The sequence below is a fragment of the Notamacropus eugenii genome, chromosome 2 (assembly GCF_028372415.1).
Source record: "Notamacropus eugenii isolate mMacEug1 chromosome 2, mMacEug1.pri_v2, whole genome shotgun sequence".
NCBI lineage: Eukaryota > Metazoa > Chordata > Mammalia > Diprotodontia > Macropodidae > Notamacropus > Notamacropus eugenii.
This window is the reverse complement of record NC_092873.1, coordinates 51,471,269-51,491,081: the sequence shown is the minus strand read 5'-3', so window position 1 is coordinate 51,491,081 and position 19,813 is coordinate 51,471,269. Positions and strand designations below refer to the sequence as shown.

The window sequence follows — 19,813 nt, the reverse complement described above, 5'->3', positions numbered from 1 at the left end:
GCTCCATCCAGTTAACTGATTCCAATGGCCAGGCTGTGCCTCCAGCAGACAGCACTCTTTCCCCATTCAAAGTTCTGAACTACAAAGTTTTTCTTAGGGAGAAGTGGGGTAATTGTATCAATTGCTTCCAAGTTACACTGAGTATTTATACATTCTCTGCACCTGCTTATGGGTTCCTGTGAGTTCTCTCTCTCTCTGCCTTCTGCATTTTTTGTGGGGTAAAACAAAGACTGTCCTATACACTACACATCTGCTACCGACCTTGTGTGATTGTACAGGAAAGGGCTGGAAGCCCTGTTACTTCCTACATTAACAGTAACCTAAACACAAATGATACAAAAGTTACACTATTTTCCTTGAGTATCTTCTAGGTAGTAGAGGACATGGACATTTTAGGGCCACCACCAAGACTGAACTTCAGTCTGTGAACTTTTTTTTATAGGATTTAGTTAGTAAAAAGCATGCTTATCAGGCACTGTGCCAAGCTCTGGGGATACAAAGGGCGGCAAATACTATCCCTCGTGCCCTCAAAGAACAAAAACTGTGCCCTTAAGATACATGACTGTATGCAAACAGAAGGCAACAGAGGATGGCATCAGCAGGGGGAAGCAGGCAGAGGGGAATCTGGGCTTGGTTCTTTTATTGGATCAATTCTGAAAGACGAGCAGGATGTACCAGTGTCCTGTAGGCCTTGGGCTGGGGTGAGCCTGTGCTCAGAGGTCACCTGGCCTAACACTCTGAATGCTTGTCTTCCCAGGCCACCTCAGAACCACCAGACTGCTCTAAGTCCATGGACCCGGAGCAGAACGAGTCCTCCTGGGAGACAGGTGAGGCTCGCTAGCCAAGATAATTCAGGCTCCAGAAGGACAAGTTTCTCAGCTGCCTTTTGGCCAAGGCTCCCTGGAAGGTTAGTCAGCTGCCTGCAATATTCTGTCTGTCACCCAGGGCACAACTCTTCTATGGCAAACCCAAGCACAAGGGGAAACTGTTGGCATGCTGTACCACAGGGATCCGTATTCAAATGGCAGGGCCAGGTCATAAAGTCACACTTATAGATGAGTGCTTAACAATGTTTTGGCTTTTTTCTATTGAAAAATAACAGTGCAAATCTAGATTAGTCTAAGACTTTATAGCCTGGTTCTATGGCTAGTATATTAGACTTGGGGTCAGGAAGACCCGAGTTCAAATCCTGCCTGACAGTTCCTAGTTGTGTGACCCTGGGCAAGTCACTTCACTTCTGAGTTTCATCTCTAAAATGGGCATGGTGGTATTGACTTCATATAACTGTTGTGAGAAAATCTATTTATAGCATGCTAAAAACTTTGCAAGGTCTCATATGCCAGTTATCTTTATGATTATCATCATCATTAACAATTTTACCTTCTAAGTTTTTTTGTTTCAAATAACAGTGGTAGACACTCTTAAGATCTCAGGTCTAGGCCTATAAAGGCCCTTAGACCACCTCATCCAGCTCCTTCATTCTATATAGGCAGAAACTGAAGCCCAGAGACAGGAAGTCTGGCTAAGGTCACAGAGGTATTGGATGGCAGGGCTGGGACTGGCTTAGGAGACAGCCAGTCACTGACTCTTGACTCTGTTTTTTTCCACTGAGCCACAGGGTATTTAAGAATTTCTATAGGGAAGTCTGCTTGAATATCTCATTCCATGGGCATTTCCCTACAGCACTACATAAATGTGAGTGATTATTCTTCATGTCAATAATGCAGGATAGATGTGTGCATGCCCAGTGTCATCTCTTGCGCTGTACAGAAGACTTACTTACTGAGGGGGTGAACGGGAAAGGAATTTTAGCGTGGGTGCCCTTCTTCACATTCCTTATAGAAACTTCCACCCTAATCAAAGACACATTACATAAGGCAAAAAGGGCATACCTGGTTTTGAACAGAGCAAGATCACCCAGCTCACGGGATTCATTCCATTGCCTAAATGGTCTCTAAAGCCTGTGAAAACAGCAAGACCTCACAATCTAAGCTTCCCTAGAAAGAGCTCTTAAGCTAGGGCATCACAGTACAATTACGCAGCTGGGATCGGTGCCGTAACTGGCCTCTCGCTGCTAAACCCAAGAAAGTTGAGAAAGGGAGGGCATAAGAGGCTGCGTGGAAATGAGAGTACAGTGCTGCGTAAGCAAAGACAGGAGGAGACCAGAGAGCATTGGTGAACAGCAACTACCTTTCATTGACATTTTCCTCAGTCTCTTGACTGAGCTGTGATTTTTAGTGGGCATACAGGAGGCAGGAGGGCTGGCAGGCTGTGGTGCACGGGTAAGACACACGGGGAGTCCGATGGCTGACATCAGAATACTCGTCATGCCTATACGGGGTGGGGGGTGGGGGTGGGGTGAAGGCAAACATGCAGACAGGGAGGAACAGGGGAGAAACAATAAAAGGAATCAATTAAGCAAGTAAAAAGTAAAACAAGTCCAAAAACCCCCAAATCAAATCCAAGTCAAAGCCAGTGACATCTGGGAACCCAAACCCATAGTGCCCACTAGATCTAGGGCTGAGATGCCCAGCAGAGCCCACAAGCATTCTGGGGGAACAGAGTTTAAGGCTGGGACAAGTAGGTGCATCTCAAGGACATCATCTAAGAGTAACCAGATGATCATCACGTAATTCTCACAGAGTGCAGGTGAGGCCACAACCAGAGGTGGAAGCACCCTTGTCCCGCCGGGCTGGGCCTAGGCTACGTGTCCTCAGAGAAGCTTCTGCTTTGTGGCAGGCTTCACTGAAGACAGGACAGTCAGAGAGATGACAGAAAGGAGACATGTTAGAAGCGTAAGAGCTACAGCACCCCTGATTGGAGCAGGACAGGGCTGTCTTACCTGATGCTTCCCAACACCTCTTCCACACACATCCCTGGCCCTTGCTAGTGCAAACTCAAACTTGGTATGGTGCCTCTCTCTAAGGAGATCACAGCTCCAGGAGCCTGACACAACCATGAGGTACATGTCACAACAGTAAGGGACTTATGGAAGTCTGTGCATAGTAACTGCACCTCCCCACCCTTGCCATCTACTTCACACCCTCCAATAACTCTAAATGATTGCATCTGTGAAGGCAGGAAGCAGAGGGCTGAAATGACTGCCCAAAAAGGCTTGTGGATTCACAGGCATTCTCACTTTACTGTCACTCCTGGGTCACCAGATGCTGCCTGGATTTCCACAGGTGAATTGGAGTATTAGGCGCATGTTAAAGCACTAATTCTGTTGAGCCTGGGTTAAATGTGTAGAAATGGAATTTTACACCTTGCCCTCTTTCAAAAGGAAAATGGAGGCAGCCACAGGTTGGTATGACCAGCTAAGGGAAGAAAGGCTTGGGACTCTAGAAATCTGCTGATTCAATCAGGGTTTCCTTGCTTTAATTTAATTATGGCTATTGAATGAAGAAAGCTCTCACTGAGGCAGACTTCAGAAGCACAGGAAAGAAAATTCAGCAGAGTCAAAGGGGCTGGCTGGGGTCAGAAGCCTAAAATTAGGTCACAGTATAGGGAATAAGAGATCAACAGTTTTCAAGTACCCAGAATCACAGCAACCAAATTTGGGGACCACTAAATAACTGGCAATCTCCCCCCTTCCTTTCCCTCAACTCAAGGCCTCTTCCAAGCTTCTGTATTTCTACCATCCTCCCATGCAGGTCTGAAAACCTGGGTCATCTCCCCCTGACTCTACTTCAAGTACACTTTGTACATCTGGCCCCCTTCTCTTCACTTACAGAGCCCCCACTCATCTTGGATCATGGAAGAAGTCAAAGCACCCAAGTGTTCACCCAGCTTCTGATCTCTCCCCACTCCCATAGCTGCCAGAAGAATCTCTTTATGGTCAGTCAGACTGCACCATTACCCTGCTCAAGCAATTCAAGTCTGGGACTCAGTTAAGTCTGACTGCTTCCTGGATCACCTTTTCAGTGAAATTCTCAACAGTCCCTGATGTGTCAAAACTTGTCACAAGCTTCTGTTTTTTCTTAGAAGATACAATGCAGACACAGGTTTTCTTCACAAGGTCTCCTCCACACTCAAAGTTTACCATAGAGTAAGGACAACAGACAGCTAAGTGGCACCATAGTGCACAGAGTGCCTGGTCTGGAGCCAGAAAGACTCATCTTCCTAAGTTCAACTCTGGCCTCAGACACTTACCAGCTGTGTGACCCTGGGCAAACCACTTAACCCTGTTTGCCTCGGGAAATGGCAAACTACTCCAGTATCTTTGCCAAGAAAATTCCAAATGTTGGACACAACTGAAAAACAACTGACAAGAACAATGAAAGACCTTGAGCCATGCTCCTTCCAACTCTCTACCTGTCCAAATCCCAATAATGCAAGCTCTACTCACCTGTAAACCTTGAGAAGGCTGTCTAAATGTAGGATCTTATTCTCCCGGTGACCTCTCCTCTGATCTAAGTACAGTCTGGTCCTACAGTTCACCATACTGACTGCCTTCTGTGGCAGCTAAACTTCGTGTGTCTTGGTTCCTCAGCCCAATCTACTGAGCACCCACTATCACCTGATCCACAAGGCATAGAAAGATGGTCTGGGAGATCTGAAAGCCCAGTGGGCAAAGACTGTGGTCTGTATTGGGTGAAGGGTACAGAGCAAAGGCTCTCAAAAGCCTCGGGGAATGAGGGGAGACTCAGGAGCAAAGAACCATAAGGAAACAGAATCATTTTTAGGACATGATCAAAAGATGACAATGTGGCCCTCAAGGATCTAAAATGCCTGCCAGCTGGCACATACATTCCACATTATGGATGAAGCATGAGGGAGGGCTCCAAAGACTGTGTGGGACTTAGAAGGGTAAATGTGATTGTATGGGAAATAAACTTGAGTAAGGGCTACCACAGGAATGGTGGGCCTGGATCCCCTTTCTGACCCATCTTTTTGACTGCCTGGTCACTCAATCCTAGGGTACCTTATGGCGTGTCACTGCCTATAGCTGCTGCTTACAAGGTCTCTTTATGAAGTTTGGTATACCTAAGACATTATTATGATGCAAATCTGCAAGGAATCTGAGAAGGGGAAATAGCCTCCACCCTTTCACTGACAGGAAGTTTATACCACTGGAATGCATCAGAAGAGAGATTTGAATCTGGCTCTCCAATCACACAAGCCACTATGCAAGGAGGTCTCTGAGGGGTGGAGTCATTACGAACAGCAGACAGTTAAGAATCTTTGCCCAAGGTCATGCCTCATACTTTCTTTACCAAAACATTTGTGCTAAAAAGGGCATTTAATGCGTATCTTTTTAGAGGAGACCTCTGTGACTTCACTGGTGATAGAACTCCCAGAGAGGCAATTCCCTCTACGAATGCAGAAAGGCACTGGAGCCTCAGAGAGATGTGTCTGGAGCATGATGGTTGGTTAAGGGACTTGCCCAGAATCACAAGCCAGGAGGGAAATTTAACTTGAACTAAGTAGCACACCACCACTCATTTTCCCCCTTTACATTGGCAATATTTTACTTAGAAAGGAACAGGGGTGGGGGGAATTCATGTTGTCCCTTGTTAAGTCCCTTAATTGTCATTTCTTTAACAAAGACATATCTTCATCAGGAGAGGGTCCTCTGGGGCCACACCTCCACAGTGTGCTCCAAGTGTGCTTTCTTTATCCTTTTCCATGTGCTTATGCCTGGGACTGCCCTGAAGCCATGTGCTTCCTGAGCGACAGTGTTCCACTGCACAGAATACACCCCTCCCTGTTCATCCCTCCAGGGTCAGTTCAAATCTCACCTCACAAGAAGCCTCATTGGTCAGCAGTCATCTCACTAGGGGTTTGGAGGAGATATATTGCAGCTGGTGTGCCTGTCTCACCTCCCTCCACTAGATGAGGGCAAGGTTGCCCCAGGCCTCTCAATCTCACCCACAAGGACCCTTCTTGCACACAGTAGGCATTTTGTCAAGGTATGCAGAAAAAAAAAACAAAACCAGAGGCTATAAAAAAATGACCAGAAGGGAAGGCATGCTAAGGAGATTCCGTACCCTAGCAATCAATCACAGTGAAAACTTTTCTTTGTTTGTGAATCACAAAACAGCTCCATAGACAAAGAACTCTGGGTATATCAGGGTTGAGAACAGAGGCTGCAAGGGCTTTAGATCAGGTGCTTCCCTCAGTCTCCTCCTGATAGACCTCACCTGGGAACATCAGATAACCAGAAAGTGGAACCCTGGAAAAGAAACCAGGGGCCTTGGAAGCCCCCCAGCTTTCTTAGAGCCAGTCCCCAATCCCTGCCAAGACGGGCCTTGAAGCCCTCGAGATGCCCTCATGGCATCAGGAGAGAACATGCTGCCTCCCAATTACAAGTCCCTTGTTAGGTTCTATGATGCCTGCTGGCTGCACTGACATAAGCAATTCATCAGCAAGTCCCTATGACAGAAAGAAGGGAAACTGTTCATGGAGAACACAGCCCCAGCCAGACTTCACCTTTGGCATGGTGTTACAGCAATGTCACATCATCTCACCACTGTTCACTTTTTCCAGAGCTCTTACCATCAGACCAGACCTAAGTCACATGAAGAGGCAGGAGTTTATCCGCACAGGCGGCCAGAGGTAAAGGGGACAGGATCCCCAACTCCCAGTATGAAAGCCCTTTTGACCACAATAAGACCAGTCCAAAACTTGAGATTAATGCTAACTGTTCGATTTCCCAAAAAGGAATCTTTTGAATTATGTATTACCAAATCCTTTAGGAAGGAAGAAAAAAGTCAACCCTTGACCTGACTGGTGGAAGATCACCCAGGAGCATGAACTTGCAGGGCTATACCATAAAGACGAATAATTCAAATGCTCTTAGGAGGCCTTTGGATTTCATCAGAAACTTCAAAGGTCAAGGCAAGGCCCACCTAAACCTACCCTCAAATCTCTCCTCCTCCCAAGGAACCCAAACACCCTGAAACCATACCTGTGAGGGCCTGCTGGACTTTGCTTGGCTTCGGCATCTGCACGGGCACGCTGGGGACGCTTGCAGGGGCACTCACAGAGGTGCTGTTGGGGACGCTGGCAGGGACAGACACAGGGAGGCCCGGGAAGGAACTACTGGAGAAGAAAACAAAGGATGGTTTGTACTGTGTCTTCAGTAAAGCTGAAAGAAAACAAGTCAGTCCCTGCTCTGATACATCCCCGTCTTACTAGAAGGTTCTGGTATGTCTGGGTCATCGGGCCTTTCTGACTTTGCTGTGCCCACATAAGCAGTTCGGAGATAAGTTGAAGATAAACAGAAATCTGTCATCATCTGAGACCTCTGTGACAAAAGCAAAGTGCTGCCTTCCTCAGCCAAAGGCAGCCATTACCTGCTTAAATGCTGGAAGTGATGAGGGAGAAACCTGGGTCAGTTAGTGACGACAACCGAGGGAGACAGGGATGCAAACGAAGCTCGGTAAGAATCTGCCCGCGACTGCTGAGAGCTCAAAGAGCTGAGAACAAAGCGCACTGGATGTCCGACCCTCCGCTAGCATCAAGCAGGGGCGGACACCAGCTGGGAGCAAGCCAACGCTGGATGACAGTTTAGCTTGGAGAGCACTGGCATACACACTAAGTAATTCAATTTAACTAAATAAATATTTATTAGGCACTTTTGTTTGGCCCTGGGATGGGGGTGGGGAATAGAAGAGGTGCAAAGATTAAAAAAGAAAAGGCACCTATCCTCATGACTTAAACAAACAGGAAAATAAATGAAGGAGCACAATAGGAAAACAACCAAGTGCACTGGAAAAGGGAGGCATCGTGGGAGTGCAGGAGAGAGGGGAGGCAGCTGAACTCAGGTGAAAAGGATGGGTAACGAACAAGCAAACAAGGCGGTGAGAGACCGCAGGCATGGGGAATGGAAAGACAGTGCTGGGGATGGGGATGAGGGCTCCTGCAGCCTGGGATGGCTGCAGAAGCAGGCTGATCCTGAAGGGACCCAGCAGGGGGGCTACAGGAACCGCGGAAGGATCTGAGCAGAAGACTGAGAGAATCAGATTTACCATGAAGCAGTAAAAGCAAAAAATGGTACAGAGAGGAGAAGGCTGGCTTTGGAGTCAAGGGCCTGGGTTCAAATGCTGGCTTTGTCACTTACTTTAGGCAAGTCCCTCCTCTATATATGGGTTTGATTTTCCATGTATAACACAAGGGAGTTGGATCCGAAGACCCTGAGGGACCCTGCTAGCTTTAGAGCTGTGATTCTCTAAGATTAAGCTCAAAGTCTGCAGGGAGAAGAGGGCAGGAGGAAAAACTTACTAGAAAGCTATGACCAGGCAGCTCCTGATAAGAGACTAGGCTCAGGGAGGAAAGAGATGGAGGCCAGAAGGACTGAAGAGGGAGAATGATGTGGGGTTTGGTAACCAAATGGATAAGAAAGGTGAAGAGAGGGAAAGTCTGCCTGACTCCTTCAAGGCAATGCCCAAAATGGGTGGTACCACTGGATGGGTGAGTTGAAGTTAATTTTGTCCCTATGACCAGTCATAAGATTGAAAGCCAGAAGGACTCTTGGAGGTGGGTTCCATGAAGAAAGGTCTCTGGGCTCCAGATCAAGTGCTCTGATCCTATGGGTGCCAGGCAGTGTTCCACAGCTAATGAGATGGATCACTAGGAGATGAAGAGGTCAATCTAATATTTCTTCTTGCTCCAAGGAAGTAAAAAACAGGTTAAAGCTGCCAGGAGGAACATTCCAAGCAGTCTTCAAGTAGGTTCCCTGGAGGGTCGAGGACCCACAAAGCTCCAGTCTGCTCCACAGCTTCTAGCCTCACAATGGCCTTGGTGGTGGGGTCTAAGTAGGGGGAATTATCTCAAGTCCTCTCATTCCACGGATGCGCTGGCCCATCCCTGACGTCTGGCTGCCAATAACCCAGGCAATTAGGGTCACAAACAGTGACTTCCTAGCATGATGGCTCCCATCCCCTCTTCTTTGCAACAAAGCTGAAGAGTATGTGGAGGGAGAAGTGAGTGAGGAATGGGGGTCCATCCAAACGGCAACCAAAGGGCAAGCCCTATTATGGCCTGGCCTCCCGCTGTCTTGTGACATCAGATTCTGAAGATGCCATCAGAGATGTCGCCCATTGGCACCAACATCGTTGTCCTGCTCCTCCCGGGACTCCACTGTTTTCTCATTATTCTGTCACTTGCCAGAGATGTCTAAACTGCTACCATCAGACCTAACATCACTGCCTTCATCACTGTTTCGGTCACTAACAGAGGACCAGGGTACCCCCTCAACCCCCTCAGCCTCTCCAGTTTTTTTCAAAGATTTGAACAGATCCCATCGTCTGGGGGCTGTTGTCCCAGTCCTGGCTCAATGTCTGGTACAATGGACTATTCAGAGCCTGGAGGTTCAAATAAATAATACTGTTCATAAAAACATATCCAACAACCTCTGGGTAACATCAATCCCTGTCTCAGTAAAAAGCACTTCTCAAGGAAGCTCCCTGGGGTCCCAGAAGGTCTCCACTAAAATCGAGTTGTTTTCACATCTTTTTTGCCCCAAGGACCCCCTAGCTGGATACCAGATCAGTCTGCCTGGGACAAAGTTAATTAAAACTGTCCCTGCAGCTGTTCCTTTGCTTTCTGGCTCACAAGTCTGTGTGGCCCACAGTGTCATGCTGCTCCTGTGAATATGACACACTCATTTTTGGAGATGGAAATCAGTGTGGTCTATGGCTGAACTAAAGGTCTGTTTCCTCGTCCCCATCAGCTCCCTTCCTGTTGGAAGCCACCTTTCCCTCTTGGAACTGATGTGTCTGGCAGAGCTCTGCATCTCCTTTCCCTAAGGGCAGATGCTTGTGTTTACTCCTGCCCAGGGCTTTCCACTGGCGAAGCTCTCTCCAGGCATCAGTCCAGGAATGAAGCTTTCTTTTGGAGGTGGAATGCTGGCTGTGGCAGGGCCATCAGCTCCCAGCCTGGGTTCTGCTCCAGGCTTTCTCACTAAGAGGTTGTGAGGGGAGAGTTTGTTAACAGGGATGGGGAATGAGGCACTGAGACAGGAACACATGGGAGAAACAACAAGACTGTTTCAGCTGGCCATGTGTCTAAGTTTGGAAAGATAAGCTGGAATTAGGCTGTGAAAAAGGGAGCCACTGGACTTTACGGAGTAGGGGATGGAACAGTGAGTCCTATGCTTTAGAGAAAATCATGACAGCAGCATGTGGGGGATGGGCTGGAGAGAAAAGACACTAGAAGCTGGGAGACAAATGAGGAGTTACTATAGTAACCAATTAGTTCATGAATGAAGCATTTCTTGAATGCTTACCTCTGGAGGTGCACAAAGAGAAAAGATGGTCTCTGCTCTCTAGAAGCTCAGGTTCTAACAGGGAGACAACACATATTAGGGGCTTCTGTCACAGTCAGATGGAAAGGTCTCCTGGTCTGTAGGATGCAGTGAATGGCAAAGCAGATGCCTCTTCTGTGATGTTATTTCCACTGACAAAAAACTACCAATTCCTGGGGCTTTGGCAGCTGTGGCTAGAGCCATGGCAGGAACAATTGCCTGGCTACATCTCTCCAGACTGGAAATATTGTCATGCCCAAAGCTCTTAGGGTCTGGGTCCTGGGCTGTCTTTGTCAGGGTCTGAGGGGAGGAGTGGTGCTTTGAGCTGCCTCCTACCATGAAGTACCTTGCTTCAGCTAAGCTGACTGGCCTGCTCATTGGCTGGAGGATGGCAGGAACAGATGGATGCTTCTCCACTAGCGTTTCCAGATGATAACTGAGGAGGGCCAGAGATAGGACCAGTGGTGGAGGAAGTGATACTACTCCAGGCTTCCTCTGCTTATCCACCTGTCAGTGGCAACTGGTGAGCCACTTTCATGAGGTGGTCATAGGGAAGCAGGTTCTTTCTCCACAACTATTTCCTGCCTCAGTGACAGCTAGGGGTAGGGCTGATGATCTGGGGCACACTGCTATTCCCAAGGCTCTTGAGTTTGGGATTCTGAGGGGAGATGCTGGTGAAGGACTCGACTAGCATGTGCTGCCTCCTGTCCCCTTCTCAGGGTACCCTCAGATGACATGCCCACCTTAAACCAGAGTGGTGGCTGTGTGAAAGACAATATGAGCAATGTTGTGGAGGGTAAAATAACAAGATTGCAAAGTGGGGTAAAGGAGAGTGAACAGCTGGGTATAACCCCTGAGCTATCAGACTAGGTAACTAGAAGGATGGTGGGGGAGTCTGGGAGAGGGGCTGATAACAAGCTGTCTGGGACATGTTCTCTCTGAGATGCTTCCAGGTAGCACCAACAGAGACCCTAAGACAAGCTACCCAGGTCTGCCTTCTCTGGTCTCAGTAAATCCCATCTCCCTCATTAAGTAATGCAAATTACTCCCTCAGTAGGCAGACCCCTCTGACGAGACAAAACGATAAATTAACACAGAATGAAAACCCTCCAGCAGAGCCTCAGCCTGCCTGGGAGAAGCCTTTGTTACAGCAGCTGTGACCTTACATACATAGAGAGGGAACTCCCCCCATATCACTTCTGTCCCTTACCACTGCTCAGAACGGAAGTGTTGAGCATCATTGTCAGGAGCCTTCCTTATGCTAAGCTCAGAATTACTAGTGAGGGATCAAGTAAACCCCTTTGTTTTTATCTCTTTCTCACCACTCCCCCTTCTCCCCTCCAGATAACCAGTTTCTCTTGAAGACACCTCCTAGGTCTGGCGGGGTGAACCGTACTTGCAAGAGGAAGCAGAGTTTTAAAAGACTTTTTTAGACTTGTTTTTCAAAAACAGAACAGAGACATCAGAGCTTAGCATCTTTATGTGGTAGAAAACATGCACACATATGGATATAACAACTGTCTATAGAACCAGACCTCAAGCTACATTATACAGCAGCAGTCATCAAAATCATTTGGTGGAGGTTAACAAATTGAGAAGCAGACCAGTGGGAAAGACTAAATAAAGGAGAATCTAGAAACGATGGAACTCAATAACCCAGAAAACACAAATTACTGAGGAAAGAACTCCCCATCTGACAGATATTGCTGAAAAACTAGAAATCACAGGCTTGGCTCAACCCCTTATACCACATTCCACAACAGATTCTAAATGGATACATGACTTTAATGCTAAAATTGTACCATAAAGAAATTAAAAGAGAAACACATCATCTTTTACCCGTAGGGGAAACAGATTTTTAATCAAACAGGACTAGGCATGCACAAAAGATAAATAGATTTGATTACAGAAAACTAAAAAGCTTCTGCACAAACAAAATTGAGGTACCAAGGATAAGGGTACAAATAGGAAGAAAATTCTGTATCAAATTTCTCTGATAACAGTTTGGTATCCAAGATATATACACATACACACACTATCGAGTTGGAATATTTTAGATATATGTAGTATATACACACACATTATAGAGGAAATATTTTTAATATATACACACATATTTTTTATTAAAAATATCAATTTATTTAAATCAGAGTCAATTCAATTTTGTAAGTCTTCTTTTCTCATTTTTCAGGAACTGCCTAAGAACAAGTGAAGGTGTGAACTAAGGGTACAAAGGAAGGCAGCAGTTCAGACGATGTCTAATAAACGTTTACCACTTCATATGAATTGTTTCCTTTGTGCAATATTTTTTCTCTCTCACACCTAACTTATTAAAAAAATTCTTTGTCTAAGTAAATTCTTCAAAATGTGCAAATATCCTGTATAAAAAAATGAGAAATTGCTAGTAGGGAGGAAGGAAGAATGGAGGGGAAAAAGAAAGACAAGGCAGAGAAAGGAAAGATGAAACAAGCCACATACACATATTTAATATATATATATACATGTGCATATACTTACATATAAACAGATATCTCTAAGAACAAAAGCCACTCCCCTACAGATAAGTGGTCAAAGGATATGAAGAGTTCTCAAGAACTGGTTAGTCACTGCTGCTTAGTTGTTTTTCAATCGTATATGACTCTTCTTGAGCCCATTTGGGGTTTGCTTGGCAAAGAAAACTGGCAGCAATACTAGAGTAGCTTGCTGTTTTCTTCTCCAATTCATTTTACAGATGAAGAAACTGAGGCAAACAGGGGTAAGTGACTTGCTCAGGATCACACGGTTAATAAGTGTCTGAGGTCAGATTTGAACTCATGAAGGTGAGTCTTCCTGACTGTAGGCCTTGTACTCTATCAGTGCCACCTACCAGCAAACTATTAATAACTACACAAAAGAATGCGCCAAATCACTAATAGCAAGGGAAATGTAAATCTAAATAAACCTTAGGTTTCACCTTACATCCTGAAAATTAGCAAAAATGATAAAAGACAATAATAGTCAACGTTGAAGGGCACTACTGCATTGTTGGTGGAGCTGTGAATCGATATAATCATTTTGGAAAGCAATCTGGAATTATGGAAAGATAGTGACTAAAATGTCCACACTAATTCCGCTAGGCATGTACTCCAAGAAGGTCACTGATAATATGCATATAGCAGCAAGGAACTGGAAACAAAATAGGCGTCCATAAGTTGGGGAATGTTTAAACAAACTACGGCACATGAATGCAATGAAATATGATTGTGGTATAAGAAATGATAAATACAATGAACATAGAGAATGTTCAGAACACATGGAAATATTAATATGAACAGATGTAGAGTGAATTATGCAGAGCCAGGAAAGCAATATGTAACTACAACAATGTTAAAGGAAAAAGTAACAACAAAACAATCAGAAGTGAGTGTTGCAAAATTACAAATAAGAGACATATCTCCACCCCTACTCCTTGGCAGAGGTGGGAGGTCCATGAATGGGATACCGTGACATGTAATGATCAGGCCTGCTGATTTTTCTCACTCTTTTTTTGTATTTAAAAAATACTGCTTGCTATGTAAGACAGCTTTCTGGGAAGGCAAGGGGAAGACTGGGAGGGGAAGGAATTCTGTTAACGTAAAACAATGATGTCAAACTCAGGTAGAAATAAATTCCTGCTTGAGGCATATGGACTTAGAAAACCATAAAAAGCATAAATTACCATTATTTATGCTGTTCTGTACTGGCATTTATTTTGTTAAACATTTCCCAATTACATTTCTCTCTGACTTGGCTGGAATGCTGTAGGACACAACGACATCAATAAAACTTTATTTTTAAAAGGAAGCTTTAAAAAAAGAAGTGAATGTTCTCACTGCTCACTCTGGATGAGCCACCCCTGGATTGTTCAGGTCAGACTGCTGCTTCGCCCTCCCTGCCCTTCTGTCTTGTGCAGAGCCAGGTGTGGAGCAGGCAGAGCAAAACATACTTCCCTGACCAAAACCATCTCAGTATGGTTGTAGATACGTAATACATAACAGGGCTGAGAAGAGAGAACTTTGACAAAGACACTGTATAATCAACCTGAGGAGAAGAAAGTGAGGCTGGTGACCTTGCACAGCCCTCACTCAAGTCAAAGTCAACTGCAAGTCATGTCACCATCTTGATGTCACGGTCCTCTTCAAGAACGAAGGACAAACACAACCTGTGAGTGAGTAGCAGCTCCTCTCCTCTCCCTTCTGCTCCCTCCCCTCCCCTCTGGTGTTCTACCCAGGGTAAGGTACATTCCGTGGCCAAAGCTGCCTTTTTTGCTTTGGGTTTACTAGCTATATTTCTTGCTCAAAGATCAAGCCTTAAACCCAATTCACTCTGGGGCTCACAGACTGGACAACAAGTCCCCACCCACCTAGCTCAGAGTGGATGTAATAACTAAATAGTAATTGTTTCTCTTTTACCCAGGAACCCTGAGGGTCTTCTCCTGTCCAGTTGTTTTTGTTTTTTTCTATTAAAGGGGCCATCCCTTGAGTAACTTAAAGAAGCTTATTCATTAAATGGGTGTATCTGACTCAAAGTAAGAATGCTCTAAGACCTTAACCTAAAAGGGACAGGGTCTCCCATTGTATCCTGGTCCATTTCCAGTCATTCTGATGAACATCAGTGGACCCAGATGGCTCAGGAGAAGAAAGTGAAGTTGGTGATCTTACAGTCCTCCTTCACTCAAATCAAAGTCAACCGTAAGTGGTCCTCTTTAAGAATGAAGGACAAATACAACAACCTGTATGATCAACCTTCTGTATTTCTTTTATGTGAAATTATTTAAAGCAGAAACAGAAACTACTTTTATTGGATGACTTTAATGACTGTTTCAGCCAAATGTTCCAATAATCTCGTCGTTCTCACTGCCCTTGGATCTCCAAACGCAAGCTTGGTCTCTGCCTACAGAGCTCCACTGAGACCTAGGTCTAAGCTACAGCAATTTAGGTCTGAGAGCAGACCTTTTCCTTCCTATATGGGGCCATCTGGGAAGCCACTCTGCTGCCACCATCACTTCACATAGCACTCCTTCACAAGGGCTGCGCGTATGAGCTGGTGGAGAGCCAGCTGGGAAACCCCACAGGCAGGATAAAAGCATCACTCAAACAGGGAAGCACTAAGAGAACAGACAACTGTGTTCTTTGCCTCAACATATGGAACCTGGTTGTTTGGAAATCCAAATGGCCCTCAATGAAGTGGTGTGTGGTCTCTTTCAATTCTCCGCTGTCTGCTGGCTTTTCAGATGCCCATTTAGAGAGAACTGCACAGGAGTGCAGCTCTAAAGCTGAGATCTAACCTAGTCTAAGCTTTTTCACTTTATGGGGAAGAAAACTGATGCCCAAGAGTGACTTGTCCCAGGTCACACAGGTAGGGTCAGGATTGACAGCCAAGCCCTCTGACTTCAGGCTCAGTGTCCTTTCCATTGTACACATCTGTGGATAAATGGACGGAACAAGCTGATGACTAACCTGGCCACCAAGCCTTTGGGAGCTCTCAAGTTAAGTCACTTCCCAAATTATTTTCTATTTACTTACCTGCATCAGTTTTGCAAGCCCTGAAAAAAGGCTGTTAGAACTAAATTCTCTTCATCCTAAGGCTGGTTCTGCCCAAAGGTGCACACGTAGCCAGGGTCATGCCTGAAGTTGGAATACTCTCAGCTTCAATCACAGCCTGTCTCAAAAGAACTGATTTCCCCCTATTGGTTAACTCATGGTAACAGTTTAAAAAAACAAAAAGAAAGAAAAAGGAATGGCCAGCTGTTGGCTGCCAGCCATGGAGGGAGCTGAGATAGCCAGGTGAACCAGTGACAGAAAAGGGCATTTGGAGCCCATTCCTATCCCTGCCCAGAACTGAGGTCAGCAGCAGTTCAAGGTTACCTAATCCTGTAGATAATCTCTTAATGCCCTGAAATCTGGCTCCCTCAGTCGTGAAATGCCACCTCACAGGTACACAGCCAGTATGAGACTCCAAGGCGCCCTCCCCTCCTACTCCTTCATGCATCTGAGTCCTTTAAGCTAAAAGAATCTGTTGCTTAGAAGAAGAAAAAAAAAACAAACTATTTTAAATCCAAAAAATGTAGAGAATCCAAGAGGCAGAGAATGGGAAAGTAGGCAAGCTCTTAGAGGAAATGAGCAGGAGATCCACAAGGCCCAAGCAAGAGGGCCCTTCCTTTGACCCATGAGTAGTTCTTGAGGACAGACTTCTACTCCTTCTAAGCAGGAAGCACTGCCTTACACATCAAGTCAAAGTCTGGGGTCAACCTCTGAGGCCTGTGGATTTAGGGAAGTTAAGATCCTCTGATGACCTCTAAAGAGTCCTGGTTCAAACCTAGTCCTGGGGGGTGAGGGGGAAAGAGAACAAACACATGCCAGGAGCTGACTGCCAGCGCCCCAAAGGTATCTCTCCCCCAGTCCACAATTCTGAATCTCCCAGATCGTGGCAGTCATCGAGACACAAAGTGTGACTAAATATACTTCTTAAAGCACTACTCTTCTGAACCTGCCCAAGAAATTAAATTCAGCCAGAGGCTGAATAATTAACCAAGAAAAATGTGTTTGTTCACCTGGGATGAGGCAGGTATAGAAGCATGTACTCCTGGGCCCTGATCCCCAAAGAAGTCTAGCAGTGATTCCATCCACATCTCTGGCCTCTCTTCCTCCTTCAATAAATTCATAGACTGAAGGCTGACTTTATAAAAGACACTCTTGGTGACTAAGGGGAATTCAAAGATAAAAAAGACAGTGGTGTCCCTGTGCTCAGGGACCCTGGGGGAAGGAGAAGGGGTGGACTAGGGGGAAGGGCTGGAGAATCACTTGGGATATGGAGGTGGGTAGAACTCACACTGAGACACAAGCAAAGGAGAGCAGCACATTTCAAGAGGAGCCTTTGAGTAAACTTTGGGAAAGGCCAGAAACTTTCCAAAGGAAATCCACTAAGTACTCAGGCTATGAACTGATGCTGGTTACCACACAACCCAAGATTTCTTGGTTTTAACAGACATCTCAAAAATGAAGTCTGCAGATTCTCCAATCCACCAAAACAGGATGAAAAGGAAGATGTTTCAGTGAGAGTTCATCACGCTACAGAAGCTTTTGCCTTCGAACCCAGGACATATAGGTTCAGCTCTTCCTTCAAACAGCCCAGCCTCCAGGTCGAGCCTCAACTCCACAACTTCTACCTCCATTCTCCTAAGACACCTACAAGAAGAGTCAGACCTTTGCTCTCAACAGCACCCATACCTGGACTTCCTTCATGCTTCTAAAGTCCCCTTCTGATTTCCTGTTCTTCATCTTCCCTGTGACCTCCAGCCTCTCAAACGCTCTGATGTTCTCACCCTTGACCCCTTCACTATTAGTGATCTGCCAATCACAAACACAACAAATTCATGTTCTCTAATCTCACTACTGAAGAACTCTGATCCTTCCTTGATCTGGATACTATAAGATTATATCATCCTTCACAGAGGAGCTGGTCCAAAATTCCCTTCAAGTCTCCAAGGCCTGCCGCATGTCCTCTCAAAAGATGCCCTCTAATCCGGCTCTGCCTATATCCATCCTATCTTCCACAAGGAGGACCTTCTACTTCCACCCCATCTCCTCCAGGAGCTCACACCATTGATAATTTCTTCACTCACTCATCCTGCCTAATCTCTCCCTAATATTCTCTCATGGTCTACAAACATGCTCAGATCTACCCCATCCTTTAAAAAAAAAAAAAGGTGATTAAAAGCTCAGCACAGACTATCAGCAGAACCAACTAAACTTAGAACTATTTGCGTCCTTCATTTTTGAAGAGGACCGTGACATCAAGATGCAGCTGATTTGAGTGAGGGAGGGCTGAGTCAGAACTATTTACTCTTAAACTAATCTCCCAATGAAGAGTAACCTTTGTTCAGTCACTCCCTCCAGGTGCAAAACAAGACTTAATTCATTTCCTTCCCTTTTCCTCCTACACAATCCAGGTTAGGGTCTGCCTCCATTATTTCTAAGTCTTGTCAGGGTGGTGCATTTTGGGAACCACTGCAACACCCCCCTCCCAACTCTGGGATACTGGATGTCTCCCTCTCTCGTTCTGGACTCAAACATAGTCAAGAGGGCATATGCTGTGGGACATCCTCAGAAGGGGCCAAAATGACAGAAACAAGTGTCTTGAATTGGCACAGCTCCCAGCCCAGAACTCCTGTGATTCTGGGTCTCAGCAACTCCCAGTGACATATTTTCATTAAGGTCTCTCCAGGTTTCTTTGCATATCTCATAGAATATTTCACCATCGTGTCATTCAACCACTCCTCTACTGATAGACATTACGGGGTGATGTATGTGTGGGGCATGTTTGGGTGAATGTATATGTGTATGCGTATGAGTGTGAGCATGTGTATGTGTGAGCACACATTTTCAATCGACATTATGAAAATCTTGAGACAGCTTTTTGTTTTTATATAATGCCTTCAATAATGTCCCAAGTAACAGTAACAATGTCAACAACAACGATACTAGTCAGCATTTATCCAGAGCTCTTTAAAGTCTGAAAAACACATTAATACGTTAACTCCCTTCATACTAACCCCACTAGGACACAGGTGCTTTTATTATGCCCATTTTGCAGATGGGAACGTTGAGATACAGAAGCTAAGTGACTTGTTCAGGTAACCCAGCTAATAAATGTCCGAGTCACTACAGAAAGGGACATGATTATTTTTGGTGACTTTCACCCTGTGCTTCTGGGCTGATCTGCAAAAGGATTCTGCAAGTTTGCAACTTCCCCAGTAAACAAGAAAAGGCCTTACTCGTTCCCACTGTGTCTTGCATTGGTTTGGTTAGTTGGGCCCATGTGACAGAAGGAAGGTGGCATTTGCCCAGGCCACTTTTATGGGGCGTCTAGAAGTCAGGACATTCCTTAAGTGATAACGGACAACTGCGTTTCTTCTTTTCAGAACTACCAGCTCCTAGCCTCCCACTATTTATCCACTGTAGACTTAGAATGACTTGGGGACTCTGGCACAGTTTCTCAGATATCTGAGATGTCACCTTTCTATCTGCTACATTTGCCCAAAACTGTTTTCCAATATGTTATTTTTCTTTTAATACTGTTTCCTGTTGCACAAAAATGCTTTATTTTTGTAAGGTCAAACATATCTATCTCATCTCTAATAATTCTATTTACTGAATTAAAAAAATTAATCTCCCTTCCACAAATGAGATACTGTTTTCTCCCATCTTTTTAGTAATTATTTTGGAAAACAGTTGAAATTGTTCAGCTGGAATCTGCTAAGGTACATGGTGTGAGATGTGGACACAAATCTCCATTTTAATCCTATCTTGTAACACACAGTGAATAAACCCTCGGGTGGATCCCGAACTTTTTTTGAATCTAGCCCTCTCTCTTTCCCTCCCTTCTCTCTCTCTGTCTCTTTCCCTCCCTCCACATTCATTTCTATGTCTCTCTATACCAGACAGATCATAAGAGCACAGACTCAGAGCTAGCTAAATGGGATCTCGGAGAAATCACTGAGGGCAACACTTTTATTTTACAGATGAGGAAAATGAGGTCCAAAAA

At 45.3% G+C, this 19,813-nt stretch overlaps 1 protein-coding gene across 4 annotated transcripts in view; it reads right to left on the bottom strand.

The window, feature by feature from the left end:
- Positions 1–19,813, bottom strand: part of DTX2 (deltex E3 ubiquitin ligase 2) — a 51,639-nt gene that overhangs the window by 8,745 nt on the left and 23,081 nt on the right. Inside the window, exons 4-5 of one of the 4 annotated variants that reach the window (XM_072640276.1) lie at positions 6,911–7,044; positions 2,191–2,331 (exon numbers count right to left, since the gene is read on the bottom strand). In XM_072640276.1, the coding sequence (XP_072496377.1) occupies positions 2,191–2,331; positions 6,911–7,044 (275 nt within the window). The remainder of the gene's footprint in view (positions 1–2,190; positions 2,332–6,910; positions 7,045–19,813) is intronic. The other 3 variants (XM_072640273.1, XM_072640274.1, XM_072640275.1) reach the window with 3 other exon arrangements.